Source organism: Castanea sativa, chromosome 11 (genome assembly GCF_040712315.1).
Source record: "Castanea sativa cultivar Marrone di Chiusa Pesio chromosome 11, ASM4071231v1".
NCBI classification, from domain to species: domain Eukaryota; kingdom Viridiplantae; phylum Streptophyta; class Magnoliopsida; order Fagales; family Fagaceae; genus Castanea; species Castanea sativa.
In genome coordinates this window covers 22,706,814-22,732,251 of record NC_134023.1, presented here as the reverse complement: position 1 = coordinate 22,732,251, position 25,438 = coordinate 22,706,814, and the positions used below count along the sequence as shown (strand labels likewise).

Here is a 25,438-nt window from a genome sequence, read left to right as displayed (position 1 = left end):
AAAACATGCACTCATGTGCTATTATATTGCCTTTTAGCGTTCATGTGCAGGTATTCTTGCATGTCTAGATGGGTACAAGTATGGCGATGCGTTCATTCATAGAAACAATGGAAATTTAAAGGATGACTTGTTAATTGTTATTTTTCTGTTATTATTCAAATTTCCTTTTTTGCCCCATATCAATGATTGGGTCATCTCTTTCATCGAGTTCTCTACATTAGTACATCAAAGAGGACAATATATGGAGATGGGGCTTATTTTTTATGTTTATCAAGTCATGTAGATAATTAGCAGTCATGAATTTTATGTTTGTATTGTAATGTAAAGATAATTTGGATTTAATGAGGATTAGAAGGAGCTCCTCCAAATTGGAAAAATGAAACTTTTGTTATCTAGTTTGTGATGGAATGAGCTGTTATATGTTTGATTTGAAGAGTGAAGAATGGCTTTCACTGCCTTAAGAATATAATTGATAATCATGAGCATGATACCTTAGCCATACTCAACAGATTTAGACATTGAAGGTTGCACAACCAATGCCGAGTCACAAGTAACCCGAACTTGAGATTTTGAGAGGGCTTGGATCTTAGATGATATTTCTTCCTCTATTTTTCTGTTGAATAGAATGGCCTATACTTTAGTCTAGTGATCTGGTTTTGTAATTGGGTAGGACCTGTTCTCATTTCTATGTATCTTTCTAGAAGTATTATTTAGAAAAAAAAAAAAAAAAAGAATAATGCTGCAGGGACAATAATTTCACAACAAAATATAGGTATCAAATTGTTATTGAATCTTATTTAGGTCATTAGTGACATTATTTTTTTTAAAACCACTTATGAATAGCTTGTCACTTAAGTTATGAATATACTAGTAAGTTTTCAGTGCGATGCATGGATACTGTTGTAATGTTTTTATGTAAATTTGTTTTTGGAAAATATTAGACATATATTACAGCATATTTATTATAAAACTTTGTTAATCATAAAAAGTAACAATTATAAATTGCTCACATATATCTATTATAATTATTTTGTTCAAGTAATGAGCAATAATTAAAACAACTTAGAGTAATATTGTATAATAAAAGTTGATAAAAGCATATTAATTCATTCTATATTATTGGTTTTTATTATATGATGTAATAAAAAGCTTCATTACGTAATCTTTTTTTTTCCTTCAATCTTTGTTATTAAGGTATGGTGATGCTTGTTATCATCATCAGTTTCTCTATCTTCAACATTTGAAATTTAGTCCGTCCATATTTGTTCAATTTTTGAGCTTTCATCATTTTTTTCCTTTTGTTGCATCATTTGTATTAATCATTAATGAATTGGCATCGAGAGATTCTTAATTGGATCTTACAAAGTTTGGACTTTGTCGCTAAGATTTTTCATAGTATTTACATTTATATTAAATTTCAATGATGTTACAGTTTTTTGTAAATATTTTTATTTTTGTTAATTTTGGAATAGTGGAGAAAAAAGAATTAATATAGCATATTAATATAGTATAGCATATCATTTGAAGGTGCATCAAAAATCTTAGCAATTATGTAATTTTCAAAACCATCCTTTAGATTGAATTAATTCAAATGAAGTAGAGAAATCCATTTTTTTCCTAACTTTTTTTTTCAAATCACGTGGAATTCGTTCTCCAATATCAATATTTTTACAATAATTTAAATAAGTTGTACATCAGTTTATATTTCAGCAAAATATCTTGTAGATTCAATTAGGATTTTCTCGGCATCTCAATCAAATATCACAAAATTTGTTTTGATAGTTGCATCAAAAACTTCAATTTGAATCATGTATCTGAAGTAGTTTGCAATTGTATATATATATAGTAGTTATAGTGAGATAAATATATTATAAATATTTGGAGAGTATGTAGTTAATGTGAGTGCTTCTAACTTTGGGATAGAAAGATTTATTTTTGTTTCACATTTTGCATACCAAAATGATTTTGCTTGTGGTTTGACATTCCTTTCACAAAGTACGCATAAAATGTAATACCAACCTATTTTTTTATCAATATTACTTATTATTGCAATACCCTAGCAGTTCACATCTCGCAATGAACTTTGAAATTAATATGTATAATTTTTTTAAAGTAAATATTATGATGTATGATTATTTTTTTACGTAAATGATGAGTATAAATTAAAATGACTAACAAACCTATTTCGTAGGATTTCATTCAATGTATTTTATCTTTACTATTGTCTTCATAATATTTAAAGATAAATCCTCCTATGAAATTTTTTTTGCATGTATTTTTGGTATTTCTTGTATAGGATCATGTTTTTTACTATTCCTATCATTGAATTTTTTTAAAGAAAATATTAAGTTAATAGCATTTTGTGAGATAGTATATGATATTTATTAGACTTTTTTGTTATTATAAATTTTAAAAATATACTCTTGTCAATTATTTCAACAATCTCAAGGATCTTAAGATTTATATATATTTTTGTTGCACTGGTCGATGATAGAGAATTAGTCTGCATAAATTGCATAGAACATTATTAATAGACAAAAGCATATTGAATTGAAATTGGGGAAAAATGAAGACATGATTTCATGAGAATGAGATTTTCTAGAAGTATCACTTATATGTGGGGGAGGAAGAAGAGAGTTTGTAAGAGGGTAAAAGTTTTTGCTTTGATTTACACCTAGGAATGGTCAAACTTGGGTCATAATATGTAAGGTAAGAATTGACTTGAGTTTTTCATAAAGTTTGGTATACTATGAAAAGGTTTTTCATAGTGAATTAATTTTGGTTTAATGGGTCTAATTGTCAAGAACAGCCCATATTTTATATAATAGTAAAAAGAAGTTACTATGATCTATTGGGTAACAGTAAAAAAAATTTAATAAAAATAGGTAAAAAATGCTAAATTTATATAATAGTAAAAATAAGTTACAATGATCTATTGGGTAATGGTTAAAAAAACTTAATGGAAAAAGGTAAAAAAGATTAAATACAATATTAGAGTGCCACGTGGCAGGACTATAAAAAAAGGTTACTATGATCTATTGGGTAACAGTAAAAAAAACTTAATAAGAAGAGGTAAAAAATGCTAAATTTATATAATAGTAAAAATAAATTACTATGATCTATTAGGTAACGGTTAAAAAAACTTAATGAAAAAAAGGTAAAAAAGATTAAATGCAATATTAGAGTGCCACATGGCAGGACTTTATCCACTCTCACATGAGGTCTCTACTTTTATATATAATATATAATTGATTATAAAAATATTGTGACTAGTTCTGTTGAAGGAAGAAGAAAAACAGGACACGTCCAGTCCAAGATCCATTTTCTTCGGCAAGTGGAGATAATCTATAATTTTTTAGTGGTCCTACTACTAAATTTCTTATAATGGAGTCTTACTTCTATAAACCTATCTCCATTATGCAAGCGTAGGTTCAACTTGTTCTAGCTTTTAATAATTTTTAAGTAAAAAACAGCAGCATTGAGAAAGGGGAAAGAGAAGGAAAAGACATGGAACGGCCCTACAGCAGCATTGAAGAGGGAAACCTCCCTTTTCACATGAACAATTCTAAGGAAAAAATATAAGTCCATATATGTTTCTTTTTATAGATATTAAAGATGTGATAATAGTTTTTTAAAAAAGAAAAAAGCTATTGTGTGTATGCGCACAATCAAAACAATTCATTTTTCACAACTAAGAAAGAAAAAAAAGGTAAGAAAGTAAGAAGTCTTTGACTGAAATAATTTTCTACCAGGAAGAACTTTCTACGAAACGAAGTAATAAACCGAACCTAATTTCAAAGAATATCCATTTATACAGCTTAAAAAATCATAGATTTTTTTTTTTTTTGAACGAAGACGATAGACATATGATTTATTTAATTCAAAGCATAAGGTGCAAAAAATTTTCAACCAGATTCCTTTTTGTCATATAGTTTCTAAATTCTAATAGAGAGCAAGTATTCTTTACAAAAATATGCTTTGAAGCCACATGATATAACAAAGAACCTATTTATGCTGCCACTTGCAGATTAATTTATGAGCTGAGGTGCCGTAAGGCAACCCGTTGTGTTCATATCACAATTCTTTAAAATCATTTATGCTGCCACTTGCAGATTAATTTATGCTGCCACTTGTACGTAAAAGACACTAATGAACCTAATCATGTGTGGGTAGTGGAAGTTGATGTTTTGGTTCTTCCTACGTTTATATATTATTGTTTCTGTTAGTCCTTAAAATCACAATTCTTCATTGTTTCCAAATACTGAGAGCTTATTTCTGTGAATATCCTGAGAGCTTGTTATCACAGAACCAAACCAAAGATGGCTGAGAAGATCCTGAGTGTTGTTGCTGAGGAAATAGTAGGCAAGCTGATTTCACTTGCTACTGAGCAGATCAGCCTTGCTTGGGGCTTCAAGGAGGATCTGAAACGGCTTCGTGAATCGTTAACCATGATTCAAGCTGTGTTGGCTGATGCAGAGAGAAGGCAAGTGAGGGAAGAGCAAGTGAGGCTTTGGCTGCGGAGGCTTAAAGACGTTTCTTATGATGTTGACGATGTGCTAGATGACCTCGCTTATGAGATTCTCCGGAGGAAGCTAGAGATCCGAAACCAAATGAAGAGAAAGGTATGCTTCTTCTTTTCATTTTCAAACCCCATTGCATTCCGTTTCAAGATGGCCAACAAAGTTAAGAATATTCATGAATCGCTAAAAACGATTAGTGATGAGGCAAATGAATATGAATTTACTAAAGCGGGACCAATAAATGCAAATCCTGAGATGATCCCAAACCGAGAGCAAGAGACAAACTCCTCTCTTAATTCTTCAGAAGTTGTAGGAAGGGAACATGATGCCTCAGAATTAGTAAAGTTGTTGCTTAATGAAGTCAATCAACAACTCTCGGTCATTCCAATTGTAGGAATGACGGGTTTGGGAAAGACAACTTTAGCAAAACTGGTGTATAATAATGAGCTATTACAAGAACATTTTGATGAAAAAATATGGGTATGTGTCTCTGATAATTTTAGTAACAAAAGGATCTTGAGCCAAATTCTTGAATCTCTTACCCATAGCTCAAGTACCTTAGAGAATAAGAATGCAATATATACTTGATGATGTATGGAATGAAGATTCTCATGAATGGGATACTTTAAATGAGAGTTTATTAGGAATTAATCCAAATATTGGAAATAATATTATTGTAACAACTCGTAGTGACAAAGTAGCAGAAATCATGCGAACACTTCCCAAACATAACATGGAAAACTTATTAGACAAAGAATGTTGGGAAATAGTCAAGAATAGAGTATCTACAAAAGAAAGAATTCCATTAACACAAGAATTGGAAGATATTGGAAAGGAGATTGCTAAAAGATGTCATGGGATTCCATTAGTTGCAAAGGTTATAGGAGGCTCGATGTCTTGGAAGATTGAGGAAAGTGAATGGTTGAAAATTCAAAACAATATGGTTTGGAATTCCCAAGATGATAGCGAATGTATCTTATCGATACTAAAATTAAGCTTCGATCATCTTTATCCACCATCTCTAAAAAAGTGTTTCACATATTGTGCAGTTTTTCCCAAAGATTATGCCATGGGAAAGGAAGAACTAGTTCAACATTGGATGGCTGAAGGGTTCCTTCAACCATCTCAGAAACATTTTTTGGTGGAGGACGTCGGTTTTGAGTATTTTGATATTTTAATGGGGAATTCCTTATTCCAAGATATAGAAAGGGACAACTTTGGTGATATTATAAGTTGCAAGATGCATGATCTTGTACACGATCTTGCTCTCTCAATTTCAAGACAGGAAACCTTGCATCTAAAGGGCATGGTTGGGGGTGACATTAATGGTATGTTTCATATTCGACGTTTATCTCTTATATCCAATGAACAAACAACACCAACAATCCCATTATTTAGAGATGACATGGGAAGATTGCGCACAATTTTCTCCATTCGTGCTAGTCTTGGTGATAGGTTATTGGACTTAAAATGTGTACGTGGTCTAACTTTATTTGGGCGAAATGTAGGCGAGTTGCCCAAGTCAATTGGTGAGTTTAGACATTTGAGGTTTCTCCACATTGAGAAAACCAACATCAAAGAATTACCTATTTCTGTTACCAAACTCTACAACTTACAAACTCTAATAATCAAGGACTGTCATCTTCTTGAAGAGCTTCCAAATAATCTACAAAATTTGACTAACTTGAGACATATTAACATTAGCAATGAGTACATAAAACAACTACCAATCAATATGGGTAAGTTGACTTGCCTTCAAACACTGCCTTTCTTTGTCATTGGTCAAGATGATGGTCATCGAATTGAAGAAGTGGGATGCTTAAGCCAACTCAGAGGAGGATTAAGTATATATAATCTGGAGCATGTGAGAGATAAAGAAGAAGCCAAAACTGCAAATTTAATGGGAAAGACAAGAGTGTGCAAATTGGGATTCCATTGGAGTATTGAAAGAGTAGGAAACAATAATGATGAAGATGTACTGGAAGGCCTTCAACCTCACCAACATTTGAAATGCCTAGAAATAGAAAATTTCAAGGGTGAGAATTTGCCTTCATGGATATTGGCACATGATATCTATAGTGGTGGGTTTCTTTTGGACCATCTGTTGGAAATTCGTCTAAAAAACTGTGACAAGTGCAACAAGATTCCTACATTTATCCCATCTCAAGGTTCTTGAAATAGATGGAATGGATAACGTGACATGCATAGGAGCAGAATTTTACATTAATTATAGTGGCGAGATACCAAGTAATAGTGGAGGTGGTAGTGGCAGAAATGTGGTATTCCCAGCTTTGAAAACACTTGTTTTGAAGAAGTTGCCCAACCTAGTGGAATGGAAGGATGCGTTGGAGTTGACAACAATAGAAACAGTATTTCCTTGTCTTGAGGAGTTGACCATTGAATCATGTGGCCAATTGACAAGTACTCCATATCATTTTCTAACTCTTAAGAAGTTACAGATTTCTGGTATCAAAAGCATGGCATTCGAAAGGATTATCAGCAAGGTTTCCACACTTGCCTCCCTCCAAATTGAGTATATTTCAGAACTTGTTTATTTGCCAGAGCAATTATTCCAGAATAATATGAGTCTCATGTCAATATTCATAGGGGATTGTCTTGATTTGGTGTCCATATCGCCGCATCAAGATGTAACCTCTCTCCAATCAATCAAAATAAGAGAATGTGAGAAATTGAGTGAATGGTCGAACGGACTGCTCACGTTTCCTTCTCTTGAGAGGTTTGATGTATTTTTTTGTCCTAATTTGAGATCCTTTCCAAGTCTACAAGGTGCGGGTTCCCGTCTCCGAAGTCTGATGATATCGTGTGGGGACGAAGTTCTACCAACTGGGTTAGAGTCCTGCACGTCTCTTTCAACATTGTCTATACATGCTCCAAATCTAATATCAATTCCAGAACTACGAGAATTACATTCTCTTACGGAGTTAACAATTTTAGATTGTTTAAATCTGAAATCAATTCCAAATCTAGGAGAATTGCATTCTCTCAACCATCTAGTCATTGGCAATTGCCAAAAGTTAACGTGTCTGCCAGAGGGATTACAGTACGTCACCCACTTAAAGTATTTGGGGATCGGTATGTTTTGTGAAGAGTTGGATGCGTTCCCCAGTCTCAGTTCCATCCAACACTTGCACACGTCCCTTGAATCACTAGGATTGTTTGGGTGGGATAAACTCAACTCTCTCCCGGACGAAATACAATGCTTCACTTCCCTTAAACATCTGTGGATATGCTGCTTTGATAGACTGGAAGCTTTGCCTGAGTGGTTGTGCAACCTTTCTTCTCTTCATTCACTGAAAATTGATGCCTGCGAAAACCTGATGTATCTGCCCACATCGCAAGCCATGCAACACCTCACTAAATTAGAATCATTGTCAATTTCTTCTTGTACCAAATTAAAGGAAAGATGTGCAAGAGGTAGCGGGGCAGAGTGGTCGAAAATTGCCCATATTGAAGATGTCAATGTTAGTGATATTTTGGATTGAGCGGTAAGTTTACTCATACCTCATATCATTTTCTTCAGTTTTCCCAATTTCTCTAATACCCTATATTCTTAATTTCCCCTAATTTCTTCCTTTTTCTTTCTTTAGTTTTCCCAAAATATGTTTCCTGGCACTACGAGAAGAAGTAATTAATCTCATGGAATTTCAACCCACTCCCTAAAAATTGATGGGAAATATTTTATACCAAAGGGTAGCTGTGCACATTTGTCCACAGGTTTAATGTTATTAAAGAGCAAGCAAATTGAGTTGTAAGTTTACTCATACCTTATATCATCTTCTCTTCTTTTCTATGATAATCTCATTTCATAATTGCCCCAAATACTTGCTCTCTCTCTAGTTTTCACCCTTATTTTTACATTTCTATTGTGTATAGCCGGAGGCAAAATTAATCAACTAATCCATTCTCTACTGTCAGAGCTAACAGAAGAGCTGGTAAGTTTTCTCAAATGTTAATCAACAAAACAAAAAAAGAAAAAAATTGTTAATAAATAGTTTTCTTATAAAATTAATTTGGCATGATTAGTGTTGGCACTGGGCTATTACTCAATTCGGGCAAGCCTCTATGAGATCTATAATGTAATACATTTAACAACCTAACTTGCCAAGTCACCACTAACCTCAATTTTTTTCCTATGTTTTTAGATAGCCAATCATTTATTAGCATACATATGGCAGAAACTGCAGATATTTTACTCTCGCCCTTGAAAGGAAGGATGTGCCGCGGGAAAAAGAGCTTGACAGTCCAAGATTGTCAATATTAAATGAAAATAGAAATTTAGATCATCCAACATATAGCATCTTATAGATATCCACTGGTGAGTCCATCTAAAACAGACTTCCTATCTCTCTTTTTACTATTAAATTTTTTTTTTTTTTTTAACTTCGTAGACTCAATAATCTGCTTGTGTCAGCTTGTCTTTCATGACATATCCACTTTCTTGAAGTTAGTCACAAAATATGGGCATGATGTGTCTGTAGGGTTATTTGGTATTTGTTTTTCTACTGTGAGAATTGAGAGCCACCTGTGCACAAATAGGTTCAAATTCTTTAACTACCTGTCAAAATAAAAAACCTAACAAAGTGTAGGAGAATTTTTTTTTTTTTTAAATACAAACTGTCAGTCAAGTGTCCTGGAAAAAAGCTGCTACTGTCAGCTAATGATCAGATTTTTGTCAAATTTTTTTGAACAATTGATCCAGTAATTGCTCAGTTTTCTTGAAATCTGGCTTCTTAATTGCAGTTCAAAATAATAGCATTATGATTATAGTTGTCAGCTCTTTTAAAGAAGTTAGCAAAACTAAAGCTAAAAGGAAACCGTAAATGGAAGATCACTAACTACCAAGCACCTATGTTCTTATTGGTGAATTAATTTTTCAATCTGAATGCAGCCTTTCATCACAATAAATATCTTTAAAAAGTCACTCACATAATCAAATCTCCCAAATCAACATTTAGTATATTTTGTATGAGCGTATAAGAAAAGGATTAGGAAAAGAAATCGGGCGCTCGTGCAAGTTAGTAACATTCATATTGAAAAATAGACCCTCTACATCCAAAATGGCTAGAACACGTTTTCCTTGATCAAATCCAAGACAGAGAACAAAAAAAAGAATATGATACTTCCTACTGAACTTAGGCAAGGCAGTAAGGATAGGGACAATTTTGTTTTCTTTCCCCTGTAAAAACAGATTCCTTAACCTGCAAAATTTTAAGGTTAGTTTGTAAGCTTAGATATCGTTGCCTCTTTTCAATCTTCAAACTTTGATATACTTAATTTATAATTGGTGATATCATTTCATTATTAAACAATTATTTCAAATTTGTAATCCACAGGTAGCACTTGGACATTCTTGTGAGCTAGCCACTTGTAGTTTCTGATTCGGCAGACCTTTCTTTTCCAATGTCAAGGATACTTTACAGATCATCCATTTTGGAGCCAAATCTTCTTTTGGTTACCTAAACTGTTATGCCAACAACGAAATCTCCCAGCAAAGCAATAGGCGTGTAATCCCTTTCTACGGAAAGCTGATTTGAAGTTTTCTGGAGTGGTTGATTTATTTCAATTTATATCCATGCGAAGGCTAAGAATACAATCAAAGATGGATTTTTTTACTGTTCACTTTGGAAGAGATATGGAAGGCACAAGAGTGTCCCAGTACTAGAAGATTGGCTGTAGTCCAGAAATCACAATAGAAGAAAGTTTAAATACAATGAAGGTGTTTCATTAAAATTTGTGAGTTAACCCCATCTCTTCTTCTCTTCTAATTTCTCTCTTCCAACAAAAATAGCCAATTAAGATGCCTTACTTTTCTTTTTCTTTTTCAATCTCCCTCTAATTTTATATGCTATTTACTAAATAAGTTGTTTGTAATTCTATATATCATTTACTGATGCTAATTATCCTCAATCCCAATCACAGGTGTACTTCAACATGCTAATTATCCAGCTCTTCCCAATTAAAGGATTACTGAAGCACAAAATGGTACAAGATTGCCCATGTTCCAAATATTCAAAAAGATGTTTGAATCTTATTCTAAGCTCGAAATAATCAAAAATCAGTATTTTCTCTTAAATATTTCACATTTGGTGCATCATATTTTGTTGCATGGCATATGTAGATCTTCAAATATTACTGAACTAAGAAAAAATATATTTTCTTATTTGCATAATTATGTCTCTGAATTTATTTTTGATTAGGTTTATATATAAAATTCTGGTCAACTTGTTACTATATATAAATATTTAAGTTATCGAGTTTGTAGTAATGGGGTATTTTAATTGGTCAAATAAAAAAAAGTATGTAGTAACTAGGTTTCTTTGTTAATAAAACTTTTTTTTAATTAATTAGGGTTCTATGTATTTATATTAATTTTGAAGGTTTACCCTTTGAATTATTTGGAACTTATGGGGAGAAATGATGAATGTAAGACTATGAATTCTAAGTTTGTCATTAAGTGAACGTAGAATTCTAAACTCCAAAATAGTTATTTCCATATTATGAGTTAATCTGAAGTTATTTTTCTTGTAATAAGTGAGTTACCTAATTTAAAGTTAGTTTTCAAATTTGAAAAATAATCAATGACATACATCATTTATTCTGTTCAAATTAGAGTTGTTGATGAGCTTAAAAGTTATGATTACAATACCCTGTAGGGAAGAGCAGCTTGAGATTCCAATCAAATTGAACGAGACCCTAATTGCATTATTTTTTCTCTTTTTTGAGATCAAATATAATATTGAGTAAACTATATTACCAGTAATTAAGATTTCTTGAAGATAGCATTGAAACTATATTGATTTTATTCTTTTTTGAGTTATCTGTCTTTTCAATTTTTTATTGGAAAATTTTGTTTTTAGATCAAGTACCATCTCCTATCAATGTATATAGTATTCCTGACATACTTTTGCCTTTCAAATCAAATATTCATTTTTTATAGTTTCCTAAACTTGAAGCCTTTATGCCAGTGACTTTAGCAGTTAACTCGAGTATGAGGTAAAAGTCTAGAGTTAGCTTTTTTGTTTATTGATATCATAAAAATCATTCACTAAAAATCACTTGTGCATATCTCTATTAAAGCATTTAAAAAAACTACCTCCAATTAAGTTTTTCCATCTATAATGGGGTTTTCTTCTTATGAAGCTTTATATTATCGTCTTACCAAACAGGTGACCATAATACTGGATGCTTTTGATTATGCAAATGTTCATAGGATAGATCCTAATCACTTGCATATAAGGTAATGGACCTCTCTCTATAAACTAAAACGATTGGCTATTATTTGATATTTGTAGTACAATATGGTTTCATAACTCATGACTATGATCAATATTGACATAAGTAGTTTAAACAACCATGGCGTTGACTGATTCTGATGGCTTCTGTCATGATTTTGAAAAAGCCAAGAAGCACAGCTCATGGTCCAAGCATGGGTATGTTCTAATTCTTGCCAATGATATCTATGTCTTTGGTTATGGTGGATGCTAATAGAAATGATATTGTTAAGGTTCTGCCTGTTGTCTCACTCATTGAAACATTGGATAGCAAATGAACTCTATCTCAACTAGCACTTCCTCTCCTTATATAAGTTCTAAGGGGAGGCTGAGGTTGTGGGTTTAACACCCTCTTATTTTGTGTGATATATTATATATGAAATTCTAATTACTTGTTATCATCTTTAAAGTTTTAAGTTATGATTTTGTGGTCCTTAGGGCTCTTTGTATTTGTGCAAATTTTGAAGGTTCACCATTAGGTATATCTGGAATCTATGAGAAGAAATTCCAAATGTATGACTGAATTCTAAGATATTCATTAGGTGAGCCGAGAATTTCAAAATCCATAATAGTTTGTTGATGTTGTGAATTAATTTGAAGTTGTTTTTTCTTTTAATAAATTAGTTAATTTGAAGTTAGTTTTCAAACTTGAAAAATAATGAATGACATTCATTATTTATTTTGTCCTACAGTTTTACACGAGCTTAAAAGTCCTTGAAGTTAGTATTCAAATTTGAAAAAATTCAATCAATGACAGACATTATTTATTCTGTCCTTATTAGAGTTTTACTTGAAATTAAAAGTCTTGTTTATTGTATTCTATAAAGAAGGGCAATTGAGATTCAAATAAAATTGAATGAGACCTTCATTCCATATTTTATTTTTTGGCATCAAATTATGATATAGTATAAGCCATATTACCATTAATTTAGATTGCCTCGAAGATTACATTGAAACTACGTTGATTAATCTAATTCTCTTAGAGTTTTCTTTCTTTTTGATTTTTTTTTCATAGAAATGTCTATTTTTAGGTCAACAGGAGCCATATTGTATATATATTTTCAAGTGTTGATTGCTACACCATACTTGGAAACACTATCAGTAATGCATTAGGTGAGGCCTAGGTTTTTCCAATGCTTTTATGATCGTTGCTTCCATCTTCTATTTATGTATATGGTATTCCTAACAATGCCTCCACCATTTGTTAAGGTTTCTTAACTTAAAGCATCTATGCTGGTAACTTCAACACTTTACTAGGTTATGAGGTAGACATCTATAGTTAGCGTTTTTACTTTTTAAATTCATCAAAAAATTTCATTAAAAATACCTATAAAAAAGATTTCACTAAAAATCACTTGTTCATATCTCTATTAGAACATATAAAAATTCTATCTTCAATTAAGTTTTGTCAGTTATGATTTGTATTGACATAAGTAATTCAAACTACCTTAATATTGATACTTTATAGACTTTGATGACTATTGTCATGGTTTTGCAAAAAGCAAGATCTAGCACATGCTTCAAGCAAGTGATAGATGGCAACTTCTTTGTTTTGAGCATTCCTTTACATTCACCAATCACACATTATTGACTCCTAATCTCACCATTCAATTTTCCTGAGTCTTTCCCTTTTTCAGTATTTTTCTCATTATATCATAAAAAATATTTTGTTGTCATGTGTTATAGGCACTTGAGGAAATTTATCTATTCTTTCTGGCTGGAGAAATAATATATTATAGTTGGGAGCTTGTGAAAGTTGGTAAGTCCTCTCAAAACTTCTCCTCTTCTCCTCTTTTATTGTCTTTCTTATTTTTAACCATTATATTGTTTATGCAGTTATTCTCCCATCAGCTATCATCTTTTTATGTAAGTTCTCTCTTCTTATGCAGTTATCATCTTTTTCACCCGTCGGTTTATCCTTCTTGTTTCTTGGAATGATTTTCATGTTTAAGGTTTAGAGACTATTAATCTATGGGTTTGCTGGAGCAAGAACTTATGAATCTAATTTTTCTCATATTCCAACAATTGAGATAATTAATTATAAATAATACAATTCCAGTTCCTCTATTTTTTATTTCTAAAATCAATAAAAATCTCCCTATCGAAATTGTTAATATGTCTTTTTTATATTTTTGATAAATAACATAAGAACTTTTTATTAAAGAAATAGTCAACCCAAGTACAGTGGAAATGTACTATAGTGACAGAAATTAAGAACCCAGATTATAATGATCAACTAGAACAGGGAGAGACAAACAAGAACATGAAGGAAAAACTAAGCTCCATTCATGGAGAGTACGGAAGAAAAAGGACCTTATATCAAGGAAAGACCATTCACAATCCTCAAAGCATCTAACATTCGTTCTAACCATAAACACTAAAACAAAAAGTGTGGCACAAAGCTCTAGAAATCTATATTTCTATGTCTTCCAAACCTGCCTTGCCAAGAAGCCAACGACTCAATAACTTTATACGACATAACTCAATGGATACCAAACAAACAAAATCACATAGAAAAAGAGCTTCAAATTTGAGATATAGCTAATAAAATCCATAAGTGAGATTTTTTTTATTAGTTTTTTCTCATTTTCATTTTTAATGTGCAGGCATAAACTTCTTGCTGGCTTCCTATAGATTTTCCAAAATTTTGGATTTTAATACATGGCCATACATGTTAGTTGCAGTAATCTCTCATCAAGGGGCAAAGCTAGGATTTTTTTTGTTTGGGGGGCCAAATTTTGGTACTAATATACTAGTCATAGTTAACATAAACCATCATACACATGAGTAAACACACATACACATATATAAACATTAATATTTTGATACTAGAATATGTCATAATTTATAAATATATATATATATAGTATATTGTATATAAAATTAACAACTTTCACATATGTATATTCGCAAGATAATTTTTTATTGGAACTTATTGTCTTTTAAACTCTAATGCATATACAAAAGCTGTCTAGTTTGATATTAAACATATACAAAACAAAAAAAAAAAAATTGAGAAAACAAAACTACCTTGTCTCTATAACTACTAGACCAATTGATAAATTCTATTGGTTTTTAAGAGCATCATTGGACTAATTTAAACATAGGGGGGGGACTTCTATTTTTGTAACTAAATATTTAATTTTTTTAATACTAATACATAATATAGAATAATTTTTAAAAATTTTGGGGCAGGCCATGCACCCCAACCCCCCCCCCCCCAAAGCCTTGCTATGGTTCTGCCCCTGCCTAAATCGTTCCAATTTTTTAGTGGATTTTGTGTTTTACATTTTTTCTTAAATTATATAATAAAAAAAAAATCATTTAATCATTGCTGTTCTAGTATGAGGCCTTCTATGTTAATTAAGTAGTGTTAAACATCTTTTTAGCTTTTTTGAAATTTAAATAAGTTTTATATTTAACAGCAGGCCCTCATATTTTGTCCAGATAGAGAAATAGGAGAATTATCTTCAAGTGCTGCACAAAATACTTAAGATTTCAAGAAGCTGATAAGCAACCTTACAATATGCTGCTGATTTCTTATTTCCCTCATTTAAAAGAAGGGTATACCAAGGGAAACGGTCCCTATTATCCCAGGATTGCTCTTGTTCAAATTAATGATAGAGATATCATAAAAAGCAAGTGATAAGTCCCTCCAAATATGAAGTCTAAATCTTTTCTCTTTTCTTTAAATATCAGATACCAAATATATGTCTTCTCAAAAAAAAAAAAAAAACCAAATTTATGTTGAAATGTACTATATTAACCCAAGCACAAATTACATGAAAACCCAAGAAACAATACGTCAACATTATAAACAAACTTATGTCACTGAATTAAGCTAACAATAAAACATGACTTCTCATATGCTATTTATAACTGATCTTGGATTTCATTGCTAATATACTCATTTTTACCAAGTTGTTCATCACATCAGGGCATAATGTCTCTGTAGGGCTATTGCTACATTTCAATTGGGAGAAGTGTTGAAATTCATTGGTGTGGGAAACAAGTTCAGGTACTTCTTTTTGTTGAGACTTTATTGAGTTTATTATCTTCAACATGGCATAATGCATGAGAAACTCAGTTTTTTTAATAATTCATTTTCCTAAAAAACATTATAATACAAGCACGACTGGTATTTTACGAATCTTATACAGTTAAAAAGTTTCAATCAAACTTGCAGTTTTTTTTTGTCATTTTCAACCGTTCTCCAAATAGTTAGTTATTTATCATAGATCTATCTTGAGATTTTTTGTTGACGTAGGACAACCACACTATTTCAATGGAGCAATTAAACAACAATAGAACAAAAGATAAACCCTAGGAGTCAGCACCTAAGGGTTGCTTGGAGTTAGCACCAAGCAAACTGGAGTCGGCACTAGTGTAAAAGAAAACACACATTTTTTTTTAATAATTCTCAAAAGCTGTCTTACAATAATCAGAAAAAGTGTTTAAATAACTACAATAAAATGCATAAAGAAAACCCTAATTATTAAATATCCGGGCTTGCTTAATTTCAAGCCCAATAACTAACAGGCTCCATCTATAAGGCCACAGGTCGGGCCGTCTTCTTTTTGCTCTTTCTCCCATACGTGTGTATAATTGGGGGCTTGTACCTTGTGTCCGCATCAACTCCCCCTGGGTGAGAAGAACTCGACCCCGTCGAGTGGAAATCTGAAGAGCTTTGATGGTACTCCAACAAGTCAGGATCCAGTCGCTGTAGCTCATCTTGAGTAATCCATGCGCAATCAGGATCTTGTCGCCCTCGCCACCGAACTAGGAAACGATGAACTCCTCCATCCCTGGTAGAAACAATCTACTCATCTAAAATAGCATCAATAAATTTTTTACGTGCATATGACAGATTTAAGGGTAAAGGGGTAGGAATAGGAGCATCAATAGGATTAAGCAAAAGCTCATCAAAAGGGGTATCAGGAATAGCTGTGGCACTTTTATAAGCAACTAGATCCTCAATATTAAAGGAGGAGCTAATACCATAATCATGAGGAAGGTCAATGACATATGCATTTGGACCCATTCGTTTCAATACCTTGAATGGACCGGTACTACAAGCCTGCAATTTCTTTACGGTCCTAGAGGGAAACCGTTCAGGTCGAATCCAAATCATGACATAATCCCCTACCTGAAACCCTGCATAGCGCCGATGAGTGTCAGAATGAATTTTATATTGAGAATTACTTACCTGAATTTTTTTGCGAATCTCATTATGCAAATCATGAATATGTCATGTAAATGCCTCAGTAGATTCAAAACTCCTAACATGTGGGCACATAGGCCAAAGATCTAAAGGCTTCCTAAGTGTATATCCATCCACAACCTCAAAAGGACTAGCGCCTATAGACCTATTGACAGAGCTATTATATGCAAGTTGAGCTATAGGAAGAATTAAATCCCAATTCCGATTGGCTTCACCCACTAGACACCGAAAGAGGTTGCCTAGGCTACGATTAATCACCTCAGTTTGACCATCAATTTGAGGATGAAATGCCGTGAAAAATTTCAATTTGGTGCCTACTAAATGCCACAAGGTCTTCCAAAATAACTCATGAAGCGAACATCCCTATCAGACACTATGGTTTTAGGAAGACCATAAAGTTTGACAATCTCATAAAAATAGAGCTTTGCAATCTTAGAAGCATCAGAGATCTTAGAACATGGTAGGAAATGAGTCATCTTAAAGAAGCGATCAACAACTACTAGAATAGAATCATGCTTCCTAAAGGTGCGGGGCAAACCTAACACAAAGTCCATACTCACATCCTACCACGCGCGATTTGGCATGGGTAGAGCCGTGTACAGGCCAGTGTTTTGTTTGCAATGTTTGGCTAGTTGACATGTACGACACTGACCAACTATCTTGGCAACGCCCCTCTTAAGACCAGACCAATTGAATTGACGTTCCACTTCCTCAATTGTTTTGTCTCGGCCAAAATGACCTGCAAGGCCTCCTGCATGTATCTCCCAAACTAGAAAATCTCTCACTGACGACCGAGGGATACATAACTTGTTGGCTTTAAACAAGTAACCATCTTGATGGGTATAATCAAAGGCATTACATAGGCTCGTGTAGAGCTCCCTAAAATCTAGGCATGACTCAGAGTCATCCTTGAGTCGTTTAAACCCAATAACCTTAACACTCATGACTGATAGCAAAGATACCCTTTGACTTAGTGCATCAGTAGCCTTATTCTCAACTCCTGCCCTATGTTTCACCACAAAGTAGTAGCATTGCAAAAATTCCACCCAACTACCATGCCTAAAATTTAGTTTCTTTTGGGAATGGAGATAGCACAAAGCTTCATGATCAGAGTAGATAATAAACTCTCGAGACAGCAGTTAATGGCGCCAATGTCAAAGAGCTCGAATATTGGCATAAAATTCTTTGTCATATGTGGAATACTTTTACTTAGCATCATTCAACTTCTCAATAAAATAAGCAATTGGGTGGCACTCTTGACTAAGTACTCCCCCTATGCCAATACCTGAGGCATCATATTCCACTTTAAAAGGCTTGGTAAAATCAGGGAGACGCATAACAGGTGCCTCAGTCATCTTTTGTTTTACCTCATTGAAGGCTTTAGTAGCAGCTTTTGTCCAAATAAACTCCCCTTGTTTCATGTAGTCAGTGATGGGGGACATAATGGTACTAAACCCTTTGATGAATCGGCAATAAAAAGAAGCGAGCCCATGGAAGCTTTGAATTTCATGGACATTTTTGGGCTCAGGCCAATCCACAACCTTTTGAACCTTTTGGGGGTTGGCAGAAACTCCTTCAGAGGATACTATGAAACCTAGGAAGACGATTTTATCGATATAGAAGAGCACTTCTTGAGGTTACCATATAAACTCTCCTTCCTAAGGGTAGTACAAACTTGAGTTAGGTGGTCTAAGTATTGCTCCCTAGACTTATTATAGACAAGGATGTCATCAAAGTACACAATCAAGAATTTCCCCATAAAAGGCTTGACCACTTGAGTCATCACTCTCATAAAGGTACTAGAAGCGTTGGACAATCCAAAAGGCATGACCATCCACTCATATAAACCATCTTTCGTCTTGAAGGCAGTTTTCCACTCATCACTAAGACGAACCCTAATTTGATGATAGCCATTTTTCAAGTCTATCTTGGAGAAAATCGTTGCTCCAGCCATCATATCCAACATGTCATCCAACCTAAGGATAGGAAAATGATATTTCACAGTGATCTTGTTGATGGCACGACTATCAACACACATCCTCCACGTTCCATCCTTCTTTGGAGTTAAGAGTGCATGGACTACACAAGGACTCATGCTTTCACGAACAAAACCCTTCCTTAGTAGTTCTTCTACTTGCCTTTGCAACTCAGCATGTTTTGCAGGGCTCATCCTATAGTGAGGCAAGTTAAGTAGGGTCGCTCTAGGCACAAAATCTATGGCGTGTTGTATGTCACGCATGGGTAGTAAATGATAAGGGAGTTTCTCGGGGAAAACATCCTTAAATTTCTGGAGCACTGACCTCACTTCTTCAGGTTGCTCCTCATAGGCCTCTCCATGAAGCTCCCTAGCAACTAAGATAAACACAATGGATTCTTGAACTGCTACCCTTTCAAATGCCTTTGGGTTTATGATGTTTAGGCCTTTCGCCTTTGGTGCTTCTGTCTTCTTGCTCATGTCGACTGGCTTGGGTTTCAAAAGATTGAGTACAATCTTCTTACCTTCAAACATAAATGAGCAAGAATTGGATCGCCCATGAAGGGTGACATCCAAATCATAAAGCCAATGCCTCCCTAAGATAATATGCCCTACGTACATGGGAATCAAGTCATACCATATTTCAGCCTTGTAGGTGAGGAATTGAAGTAGGACAACACATCTTTCTTTTATGTCTATGGAGGAAGTATTTACCCAAGAAACTTTATATGAGTTAGGGTGTGGGATCAATTTCAAACCTAGGTGGGAAACAACGTTAGAGGACACCATATTAATGCAACTCCCACTATTTATAATAACCTTGCAAGTTTTGTCTCCATACTTAGTGTAAGTCTAGAAGATGACACTCCTTTGCCAATCATCAGTGTCTCTCTGTTCTCTTAAAGCACACATTACCACATTCACTCTAGGGACACCAAAGACAACCTTGGAATCATCAACTTGGGGAGAGATCGCTCTAATGCATGCGAGGTAGCTAGGATCATCTTCCCATCTGGCCTCAACATCTTGGATTTCGTTAACATTTGGATCATACACTAGCTCCTCAACATTTTCTACCTTTTTATTATCCTCTTGAATAACAAGGGTCCTAGAGGGACATCTAGCTGGGATATGCCCAACCCATTGCACTTGAAGCATTGGAGACAAGAGCCTAAACTCGAAGGCTCATTGATCACACCTTTTCCCTTGTCCTCTTTTTCAATTGGGATGCTATTGGGGTTGACCTTAGGGGGTAAGGCAAGTCTAGATTTGCTACCAAAAGGTTGAGGGTTGGGAGGAATACTCCAGAGCTTAGAACGTCACGAAAAGATGGATTTGGATGCCAATTCACAATTCCTAGCAAGGTCATATGCTTCGCCTAAGGTAGTGACTCCTCGGGTGATAATCTCGCCTAGTAGGTTAGCATTTAAACCTTTCTTGAACCTATTGAGTGTAACAACCTCTTCCTCAACTATTCGAATTCGCCTCTTTAATTCCTTGAATTTCTCTATGTATTTGGCCACAAAAGTAGTGCCTTGTTTTAGGCAATCCCATTCCTCAAGAAAGGAGCTCCTATAAGTTGGAGGAAGATAATTCCTCAAGAGTACACCCTTCATCTCAATCCAATCAGTAATGGGGGGCTCACGTCGACGCCTAAGGGTTTCCTCAAGGTCCTCCCAGAAAAGGTTGGCTCATCCAATTAACATCATCCTAGCATACCTCACTTTCTTATTCTCAGCCCAATGGTAATAGTCAAAGAATTTCTCCATCTGACGTAACCAATTGGTGAAAACCCATATGTCTAGGTAGCTATCAAAGATGGGTGCTTCTATCTTTTCCTTGGACATCCTATCATCATAATCCCTAGGGCCATTGTGATTATAGTGATCATGTTCAAGGTTTGGAGCCTTATTAAAGTAACCGTGGTCATGTTGCCTAAGCATGTTATCTCCTTAATGGTTAATGGTTTCTCTTTGAGATGCTTCAATTCGCCCTACTCTATCCAGTAAAGCATGGACACTTTTTGTTAGGTCTGCTATGGTTTGCTCTAAGAAGGGTGGTCTGGGCTCGGAAGTGGATTGATGTTCAAGGTTTAACATAATGCGACCACTACGTAGATACATGCAACACTATATTTATGAATGCAGTTGAGATTCCCAAAAATTCAAGTAATCAATTCTCAATGTAAAATTAAGGTCAAGTAAGAGTGCATGTAGAGACTAGATCAATTAATCAAAGGAATCAATTGCAGTCAAATAGTGATAGTGTTTGCAATATCGAGAGATATCCCAAATAAAAGTCACATTCCAATAAGCTCCACAATTAATAATGAGAATCAGATATTTCAAAGAAATTAGGTTGTCTTCTTTTTTTTCTTTTTTCTTTTTTTGGAATTTTAGAGTGGGTACTAAAAGAAAACACAAATAATAAAACAGCTAACTTGAGCACAAAATGGGTAGACCAATGGAATATGGTGAGATATGCACATAAAAAATATAAAGATAATATTTTTTTAATGAGACAAAATTGAATCCACCAAAAAAATAGAGTAAGAATTGTACCCTAGTCAGTGGCCAACTTATTGCACTAAATAGTCACGGGTCTGGCTCCTCAAGTGAGTGGATCTGACTTAGGCTAAGTGTACCTGTGGATAACAATTCAAGGCCCACTACATGCAATGGGGCTATCACAATGTCACAGCAACACTAATATCTTTCTTTTCCTTCCTTTTGATTTTTTTTTTGTCTCTTTTTTTTTTATGGTTTGTAGGCTATGGGTTATGTGATCAGAGGCGGGCATGGATGGTGGTCACCGGCTTGGGAGGCGTTGCTGGCTTCTTTTTTGGTTTGGGGGTGAGACTCATGTGGTGCTTGGGGGTATATATGGATTGCAAGGGCTGGTTTGGGCTTGTTTAAGATCTCATTGGGCAAAAACTTGAAAGGTGCTGTCATATTTAGTTAGCTTGCTCTTTTGATGGTTTTGCTTTCAACTGGTTGTCTACGGTTGTGTTGCATGGACCGGAAGTCTGCTCTGATACCAAAACTGACGTAGGACAACCACATTATTTCAATGGAGCAATTAAACAACAATAGAACAAGAGATAAACCCTAGGAGTCAGCACCTAAGGGTTACTTGGAGTCAGCACCAAGCAAACTGGAGTCGGCATTAGTGTAAAAGAAAACACATTTTTTTTAATAATTCTCAAAAGCTGTCTTACAATAATAATAAAAAAAGTGCTTAAATAGCTACAATAAAATGCATAAAGAAAACCCTAATTATTAAATGCTTGAGCTTGCTTAATTTCAAGCCCAATAACTAACAGGCTCCATCCATAAGGCCATAGGTTGGGCCGTCTTCTTTTTGCTCTTCCTCCCATACATGCGTATAATTGGGGGCTTGTACCTTATGTCTGCACCAGTTGTCCAAGTTCCTAGTAGTGCACTTAGAAAGTTGTTGATTGCTGAAAATTGTACATATAAAAATATATAAAAGGTATTGATGATTATCCGACAACTATTTGGTAATTGGAGGTTTGATTCTTTCAATCGAAACACATCTTGAACCCTTTCACCACACTTCAGTTTGTTACCAACAACACAATTAGAAAAATCTCACATGGGAGAAAATCTTTGCTTCATCTTTTTCAACTCACTACACTAACATATTTGAAGATCATTGACTCAAATAAACAATCTTATAGAAAACTTTCATTTCTACATGAGCTATACATTTGCAAAGCTACATAATCTAACCATGTTGGAAGTGGCACATTGCCTCACTAAATGACAAATGCTAATGATATTTCAATTTCCGAATTTGATGTCATGTAGGATTGCACAAAATGGTCTAAGATTGCTCATGGAGTTTGTCTGAGTTATATATTATCCTTCTTTTTTACAGTAGTATTTTCTAGAAAGCCAAGTTATGGTTAAGATGCAATGATATGGTTAAAAACATTAGCTATATATGTCTCATTAAAAATTTCAATTGTATTCAGCTTCTCTCCTTTGGAAAGGGACTGGCTGCCTTTTTCTAAAGGACTTCTTTGCCATTTACTGGTATAACCTTCATTTTGCAAGCCGATAATTATTTTTAGCTTTAATAGCAGAATTTAATGCATGATTGATTTAAATTTATGGATTTCCTTGTTTTGAATTTTCTTCCTGACACAATCATCGTATGTTACATAGTGTACATATAGAGATCTCCTTCCTTTATCTAAAATGCATAACCTGCAACATAGTGTACATATGTTGACTACTTATTGTTTGATAAATTATTAGCAATTTCTAAATGGGGATCAAATACTTCAGATAACATTACTTAGAGCTTTGAAGAGGAAAAAAAAGATAAAAATCATGATATCTAGATAAATTTTTCTCCATTAAATTTTTTAGTCAAGATACAAATCAAAGGAAGGGGGAAGGGGTGAAATAGAACTTCTAGCCAGTCTTTTAAGATAGGGTGCATCATTGGAAATTAAAGAAATACCACTTCGCTATAAAGGGTAACTAGTGAATTTTAGAATTATTCTTTGTTGATAAACATCTGAATGGTGCTTGCTACACCGCACTTCAATTTGTTAGGAATGGGCTATGAAAACATACATTTACAGGCATTTATGATGCTTGTTAATCTTTATGTGCAGATATTCTTACATGTCTGGATGGGTATATGGACATGACAATGGTGCAAACATAAGAAAATGTCTAAAGGCAGTTGAAAATTATCTACGGTGATGCTTTCATTCATAGAAATAACGGTAATTAAGAATTGTATTGTTATTTTACTGTTATTATTCAAATTTCTTTTTTTGGTTCATACCATATTTTACTTAACAGATAATGATTGGGATATCTCTTTTTATGCAGTTCTCTACATTAGTATAAGTCATGTAGATCATCTGCAGTTATGCTTTTAATGTAAGATAATGTGGATTTTAGAAATGAGGATTCGAAGATCTTCTCCAATGGAATGAGTTACTAAATGTTTTTGAAGAGTGATGCCTTATTGCTATTGTGATGAATGGTATCATTGATTTAATGGTATTATCAATGATGATGATGATGATGATGATGATGATGATTGTTGAGTTGGTGGCTTGACATTGTTTAAGCAATGTTGCCGTGTACTTGGTTTCAGATGGTGTGTGCCATTACACTTCCTCTCCACACAAAAATTAGCCAACCTTATCGGTTTATGTTGCAAACCTAAACTATTATATACATGCGGTCTTGTTAATTGTTGTGTGACAAAGAATAGAGTAAAAAAAAAAAAGAAAAAAAAAAAGAAAAGAGAAGAGAGAGAGAGAGAGAGAGAGAGTTCAAGTGGTGCTTTGTTTAAGAGAAATTATAGGTTTCTCTTGTTACGTGCTTTTGGTGAGAGTTTTCTTTGGGTGTATTGGTGTTTCGGTTTTGTGATAGCAACTTTATACTGTCTTTGTAATCGGTCCTATTTTCATAGTGAAACTTTGTTCTTAATACCGCTCATGGATGTAGGCCTATGGCCGAACCACGTAAATATTTGTTTTTCTTCCGTGTGATTGTCTTTTCTGTTTTTCTATTATTTGGTTGCACACAACAGATAATTATCAATGCTTTCATTATCGATGACAAATCCTTAACAAGAATTACTTTGTAGCTTCCTTAGTGGTGAGTGGTCCTCAAAATTGGGTCCCTCCAGATTGTTTATCTATTAAAATCAATAGGATGGTGTTGTTAGCCCTTATTATCCTTCTATGGCCACAATAGCTGGGAATTGGAGAAGGGAGTTGGTGTTTGCTTGCTCTCAAAAGGTAAACACCACCATCCCTCTTCAAGTTGAAGTTAATGCAATTAAATGGCATGGGCTTTGTTGTTGTTGTTGTCAATCTAGAGGCCTCACCCATCCTCATTGAGACAGATTCTAAGGTCTGTTATGATGCCCTTGTTAATTCTACCTCAGCTTCTCCATGGAGGATTCGTCCCATTTGCTCAGAATTACAAGGCTTGTTTTCTTACTCTCCTAATGTTTCAATTTTTTTGGTGTCTAGGCTTGATAATGTAGCAGCCCATACGTTAGCTAAATGGTCTCTCTAATATAATGTTTTTGACTCTTTTGATGTGGGTAGGGACGGACCCAAGTGGGGACTCAAGGGGCTCGGCCCCCTCTGGGTCCAAATTTATTTATCTATTTATAGTTATTATATATTTCATTTTTATAGTTGGCCCTCTTTCAAAACCTTAGGCACCCTTCCTCTTAATAAGCCTAGTTAGCTTCAACCAAATATCAACTATCCAACTCAAAAACTTAATAAAAACAATAAAATTATTCACAATAGTGATTGTATTTTAGCAACAAAAAAAAAAAAAAAACTATTTTACCACCAAAGAACCAAAAAATCATGTATTATTGGAGAAGTTAAAGCTAAATTTTTTGCAATTACAGTAAA

The 25,438-nt window shown here is 34.0% G+C and overlaps 1 protein-coding gene and 1 pseudogene across 1 annotated transcript; one reads left to right on the top strand and one right to left on the bottom strand.

The window, feature by feature from the left end:
- The first annotated feature begins 3,964 nt into the window (after nt 1-3,964).
- On the top strand, nt 3,965-24,543 carry LOC142614426 (putative disease resistance protein RGA3; annotated as a pseudogene).
- LOC142616238 (uncharacterized) lies at nt 16,632-19,797 on the bottom strand. The gene is made up of 5 exons (XM_075789121.1): nt 18,918-19,797; nt 18,319-18,627; nt 17,686-18,033; nt 17,154-17,347; nt 16,632-17,018 (listed from the first exon to the last, which is right to left on the bottom strand). The coding sequence occupies exons 1-5, from the start codon at nt 19,795-19,797 to the stop codon at nt 16,632-16,634; spliced, it is 2,118 nt and encodes a 705-aa protein (XP_075645236.1).
- Nucleotides 24,544-25,438: the final 895 nt, after the last annotated feature.